At 33.4% G+C, this 6759-nt stretch overlaps 1 protein-coding gene across 2 annotated transcripts; it reads left to right on the top strand.

Annotated features, from left to right (window-relative positions):
- The first annotated feature begins 844 nt into the window (after window positions 1-844).
- Window positions 845-6035, top strand: LOC148621412 (uncharacterized). 2 transcript variants are annotated; one of them, XM_088575756.1, is made up of 2 exons: window positions 845-869; window positions 4258-6035. In XM_088575756.1, the coding sequence occupies exon 2, from the start codon at window positions 4269-4271 to the stop codon at window positions 5892-5894; it is 1626 nt and encodes a 541-aa protein (XP_088431882.1). In that variant the 5' UTR covers window positions 845-869; window positions 4258-4268; the 3' UTR covers window positions 5895-6035. The 2 variants fall into 2 exon arrangements, with proteins under 2 accessions (XP_088431882.1, XP_088431881.1); XM_088575755.1 differs by lacking the exon at window positions 845-869 and adding an exon at window positions 1072-1148.
- Window positions 6036-6759: the final 724 nt, after the last annotated feature.

Genomic DNA, 6759 nt, shown 5'->3' with positions numbered 1-6759 from the left:
TGGAGCGATCTACAGAGAGTGAAGCGGGAGGGATTTTGGATAAAAGAACTCCGTGTTTTACACCCACACGGAATTAACAAAATACATTAAGTTCTTCCTATTTTGTATAGTTTCTTATAACAGTGTTTGTAAATATTTTTATTTTTATAGTTCAGTATTCAAGATCAACACACAACTTGTGTCTATAGCACAATGTTCAAGATCTTTGTTACTGTCGGTATATTTTATTTTATACGTCACAGGTATTCACCTGATTAGGTAGTGAGTTGTGTTCACAGACCATTTACTTTAAATTTTGCCCATTATATACTTTATTATAGTGTGTTAACATCTTTATCGGTATCGTTGTACAATCCTTTAGACTTATATATATTAAACCATACATTCATCTCCCACATAAAGCAATGATAACTCTTGTAAAGTGCCAATTCCGTACACAATTTATACATTTTTTACCTCGAAAGTGCAACATCCAAAGGAAAAATTAAGACTAGTTAAGTGGTCTGTAATTATTTCTGAATACGAAATATAAGTGACTTTGGTGGAGTTTTCACCACTCATATCTAATCTTAAGACTACTTAATTTAACACGTATATCACTTCATGAAAATTAATACACTGTAGTCCATTACTTGTTTTCTAACATACTTTATACAAAACGCTATTAGGCAAAATCAAAATTGTATTGTCTAGAAATAGCAGAATTAATCAATTTAATACAAAAAATCAATTTAAACCTCCAGTTGTAAACCATCTTCCTCAGAATTTTATCTCGTTTAATATAAGTGGTTTTCAAACAAAAACTTTAACATTAATTGTTAGACTTCCTTTTCTATGTCATAAACAATGGGAACTTGTTAAGTTAAACTGTATGTGCATTTTTTTTTTCATTCATTATTAGCATCATTGCCATTAAATGTTGGAGATAGAGATACAGTGGCTGTCAATTTCTTATCTAAAAAAAATAGTAAAAACTAGTCTATATTTAGAAGTGAAGTGGTAGTTCAGGACAGACAAAACTTGGGGTTAAATTGTGATTAAATCATTGTTTATTCGAATATGTTATCTCCCTTTGCTTATACATAATTTATGCATTTCCTTATACGTAGTGTGTTTGAAACGAAAGTAATGAGCAATTTACCTGAAATGTAAGTTAAGAAAATGTTTTTATCATCCTGCAAATGTCAAATGTAATGTTATCTTTATTAAAAAAAGTTTATGTGTTTCATATATTTAAGTCGCCGACCACTAAGTGGCGGACACTCATTGTTTTACTGTGTTTCTTATTAAGTTGCCGACCACGAAGTGGCGGAGACTTATTGCTATTACTGTGTTTCTTATTATGTCGCCCCAGATGAATGTCGGGCGACATGTTGTTATTGTACTGTGTCTTCTTCTTCTTCTTCTTCTTCTTCTTCTTCTTATTATTATTATTATTATTATTATTATGTCGCCCCAGACGAATGTCGGGCGACATGTTGTTATTGTACTGTTTCTTCTTCTTATTATTATTATTTTTCCAATGATTTTTGTCAGGAGTTTTTAGAGAGCATCACTAAAAGGAATGAATTGAAACTTAGTATGGAGGAAGTTAGTATTGAGAAGGGGTGACTCAGAACTTTTGGCATAAAAATTGGCTACCGTTTCCATGGAAATGTGAAAAGTTCATAATCTAGGACATTGCAATATCTGGGAAACCTAAGTGGCTAGAAACTCAATGTGCCTAATACAATTAAGCAAAAAAAAAAGTGAATCGATATGTTGTCAGTTACCATGGCAAAGAAAGAAGTGAAAATTTCATGGATACCAAAATCCACTTTTTTCTCACACCTATAACTCTTTTATTTAGTAGACAATTTTAATGAAACTTTGTTGTATGTTGCGTCTGATTAATATCTCGGAATTCGTATAAAAATTTTTTTACAATATCCCGCCATTTTCAAAATGGCTACCAAAGTTCATAATCTAGGACATTGCAATATCTCGGAAACCTAGGTGGCTAGAAACTTGAAATTTGGTATGGTGATATAGTATAAAGAGTCTAATGAAATAAAGCAAAAAAAATGACTCGATATGTTGTCTGTTGCCATGGCAACGAAAAACTGAAAATTTCATGGATCCCAAAATCCACTTTTTTCACACAGCCTTAAGATTTTTATTCATTGAACAAATTTAATGAAACTTAATAATATAATGCGTATCAGTCAGACCTCGGAATCTAAGCAAAAATTCTGACGAAAAGTCGCAATTTTCAAAATGGCTGCCGTAGGTTACAATCTAGGACATCTCAACAATATGAATAGCTACAACTTTGAAAATAGGTCTGAGAAAGGAGTTGTAGAGACATAACAATACAATATTAAAATTGGGAACTTAAATGGTTGTCGGGGGGCGACATTCGCTATTGCTCGCAAAGGCAATTCTAGTTATTATTATTATTATTTTAATTCTCCTGTCATAAAAATTGATGAAAGTGTCCGCCTTTTTCTCAAAAGTGGCTGGTCCGTTTGAGATGAAACTTTTCAAGAAGTTAGAACTACTCTTCGAAGGATGCAGAACGTCAAAAAAAAAAAATAAATAAATAAAAAAAAAAAATTTCAGCGGCCGCCATTTTTTTCAAAATGGCCGCCGGACTAAAGGTACCCATTTTTTTACACCGGTAATCGGAACATCATATAAATAACCGCTCACCAGAATTTGATGAAACTTGGTGTATAAATTAAGCTGAATGGTCCAAAAAATATCACGAAAAAATATCGCGTGCGTCTCAGCCGCCATTTTCAAAATGGCCGCCAACGCTGTCGAAAATTAAAATTTATCCGATTTCGATGACAATTGATATTTCGGTTCTCTGAGCCGTATCGATTAATAATTTTTGTCTACTTAATTGATTTTTTAAAATGGCCGCCACCGCGGTCGAAATTCAAAGTTCTCAGATTTTGATTAAAATTGATATCTAGGTTTTTTTTTAAGACGCCACGATTAAGAATCTACGGCTCAATCGATAATTTGAACAATGTATCGACCACCATTTTCAAAATGGACGACATCGCGATAAGAAATTCAAAGTGGTTTGATTTCGATGAAATTTGATATCCAAGTTCTTTACGCTGCCTCGATTGATCATAAGCAGTTCAATTGACGATATGTTTCTCAAAAGACTGATTAGGAAACGGGAGGCGACTTCTACACGTTTCATGGAAACGTAAATTTCAATATTCATTACTTTTATTATACATTTAATCAATGTCCGCAGATATCCAGTGATAAATTTCCAATGTGTTATATCGACTCTTATTAAGAATACAATCACCCTTTTTAAATGGTGCTTTGAGATTATGGTTTGGAATTTGGTTCAGTTTTATACAAATAATCATATTGGTTAAAAATATTAAACAGCATTCAGAGCATAAACAAATCAAGATAATTATGCTTGATTGCATACATTTAATATGAAATTTGCAGACATTTAATAGTGTGTATAATTATCCAACACAGACGAGTCAAGCATCCTAAAGCGAACAAACCAGTAGCAAACAATCTGATTTTATCTGCACAACAAAGAATTGAGTACGATAGCCCATCTTATTATATGATTGATTGATCATAGCTTATAACTTCCGGTGGCAGTCATTTAATGCATTTCAGGGCAAAAACATTTATTATGACAGGCACTGCTTTGTACTACTCCGACACACTGATCTTGACTTTTATCGTTATAAAGACATGCCGACAACATTATTTGGTCAGATTCTAATCATTTTCACAGATATCTTTAATTTGTCTGTAAAAGTTGCAGTTATTGTGAACAGACCATAGGGTAATGGGTATGGGATAATGGGGAATGGGGCAGGTGTCAATGAGTATGGGCCAAGTATAAAGTTTATTTCATACATGTGTGCTCATCGATCTGTTCCCGAATATTTCCCATAAAATGCCATGCTTAATCGTATATTTTTTTGTTACAATTATATAAATATGGATACAATGAAACATGTCTTTAACTACTGTTTGTGATTGAATGAACTGTTCTTATTAGGACAGCGTATCTCCGACTTGTTCCTTGGTCATTGTGTTTCCTTTAGAAAAATGTCCAATTCATTATTGCCGTGTTTACAAAATAATTCTTTTCTTGGCCATTTTGAGAACTTCCTGTTCCAGATGAAAAATAGAGAACTAAGCAAAACAGATATCTGCAAATTTTATATGTATATTAAATTTCAAATTATTGATATACATGTACATGTTTATTTTTAGTTATTGACAGGATGGCAGAAACTACATTATGTGCCGGTTGTAAAAGAGTGGAAGAGGAGAAACAGGCAAATTCATGGTGTATTGATTGCAGCGAACCAGTTTGTATCACATGTGTCAAGTTTCACAAAAAGTTATCTCCCCCTCATAAGGTCGTAGAGATAAATGAAGTTCATGGTGTTACAAATGACCTTTTGAAAATTTCGACCTACTGTGATAAACATCCAGAAGAAAAGGTCTCCCTGTTTTGTTGTCAACACGATGCCATCATATGTGCCGTTTGTGTTTCACAAAGCCATACAGGATGCGATCCGGTTATTTCCTTGAATACAGCCGCAAGTGGTGTAAAAATGGGTACAGCTATAACTGATTTGGAAAAAAGAATTCAAGACATGATTAAATTTCTTGAAGAAATCATGAAGAGAACAGATTGCCGATATATTGACAATTTGAAGGCAGTACTGATTGACGAAATCCGGAATGAGAAACAGAAGATAATTGAACACCTAGATAAACTCGAGGAAACTTTGTTGCACGAGGTTGAGAAAACCTTTGCTAAAATTAAAACAGACGTCGACCAACATGAGCACTTTTCATATCTACCAGATTTACAACAGTGGGAAACTGGCTTGAAATCTTTAAAAAAGAGCACATCTGATGTCCACCTGTTTCAAGTTGTCAAGTTTCTTGATAAAAAATTACACCATGCTGAACAAGATATAAGCACATCTAGGCATCCAATCTTACCAGTCATTCAGTTTGCCCCATCTGAAATTTCAGATAAAATCGAGCACATACAATTAATTGGAAAAATAGTCACGAAAGAGCCAGAAGTTCCAGTCACAAGACTTGAAATTGAGCAACAAGGTCAGACATCGGTCGTAACAAAACCTCAAATGGTGTCATCAATGCAAACATCACAGTTAGGGTCGAATGTCAAGGTATGGCGAGGCTGCTTTATATCTGAGTCACGTTTGTTTTTATCCGACTTTCGTAGACAATTTATTTATATCTGTAACACTGACGGATCTCACTCAAAATCAATCAGATTGGACTTTTATCCTCAACATGTTGCCATGTTTGACAGTAGAACAGTTTTGATAACATCATTTGACGACTTTATACAGATTATTAACTTGCCCGACCTGACACTAGGGAGGAAAATAAAGGTTGGTGTTAAGTGTTCCGCTATTGGATGTAGAGACGATAGGATATGGATCAAAAGTGACGACTACAAATTTACAATGATATCCATCAATGGTCAAGTCCTATCGGAGATGAGGACGAACATTGATCCATGGGACATCTGTGTTCATCAATCTGGCGAAATATTCTTTACTTCCACCATTAGCAGTTTATTGTGCGTTATATCAGAAAGCCTTAAAGACTTTGGAGTATACACAGGTTCTGACTTGACAAGGGCTGCAGGTGTCGCTATTGACGACACGGGTTATATATTCGTATCATGTGAATATCATAACAACATCCACAGAATCTCTCCAGATGGCAACGAGCAACTCGTTGTATTAAAAACAGAGGATGGCATATTTCAACCAATAGGACTAGCCTATCAGAAAAGTAGAAAATTGCTGATGGTATTGAATGAATGTGGCTCTTCCATTCGTGTTTATAAAGTATAATAGTGATTATTAAATTATCATTTCGACAATCTGTTTGAGAAATAATTAAAAAAGAGAAATAAAAATCATTTGCATAGCCTAATCTTTGAGTGTCAGCTTCTAGTATTTTTTTTCATGAAAAGTAAAACTTTGTTAATCATATGATGTGTTTGCGTTAGTACATGGTCGCCTATAACTTTAAAGAAAAGAAATAGTATATATTGTTATTGTATTCTATTATGAGTGTATCTTCAATGTTGTGGTTTATATAAGTACATAATAGGTATAAACGCTTAGGTTAATTTTCATCGTCAACTATCACCTTTCAATGTATGTTTTATAAGGAGATTTGATACATGTATACGATATAAGTATAACCTCAAGAAAATACAATCACAAAAAGTTAATGGACTACAATTGTATGGTTGACCCTAATCAATGATTCATTCAATTTCCTTGAAGAAATTTCAAGTGAAGCAGGGATAGCATTTTCTCCCGACACTTTAAGTAGCACTCCATTTAAGAATTATGCAAAATGTGATTTATGGTTGGAAAGTCTTCATTTTTTTATACTTTGTTTAAAATTCTCAGGTTAGCAGAGAGTAACATGTGGTATTTCATGTTACCCAAGTTCATAAGAGTATCACATAAATGTATTGTATCGCAGAATTTGCATGATTCTTACTAAGACTGCTTCTTAAATGGATAACATTTTTTAGGCATCGTCATTTTTTAGTGTGTTATAATCATTTCTCTAGCTACATGTAGTGTACTAAAGTCTTGTAGAAACATTCCACCTTAATATTTTCAGTCACGGGACATCATTTTAATGTGTGTTGAACTAAATATTGATGAAACAGCATAAACATGTATTATTCAATTTCAT

Source organism: Perna viridis, chromosome 3 (assembly GCF_037379345.1).
Source record: "Perna viridis isolate PV_CMFRI_1.1 ecotype Kerala chromosome 3, ASM3737934v1, whole genome shotgun sequence".
In the NCBI taxonomy this organism is placed as follows: Eukaryota; Metazoa; Mollusca; class Bivalvia; order Mytilida; family Mytilidae; genus Perna; species Perna viridis.
Note: the sequence above shows the minus strand (reverse complement) of the source record. Positions and strands in the feature narration are given on the sequence as shown.

What these genes read in the sequence shown, in the direction of transcription:
- LOC148621412 (XM_088575756.1), top strand. Translation starts at nt 4,269, where the DNA reads ATGGCAGAAACTACATTATGTGCCGGTTGTAAAAGAGTGGAAGAGGAG.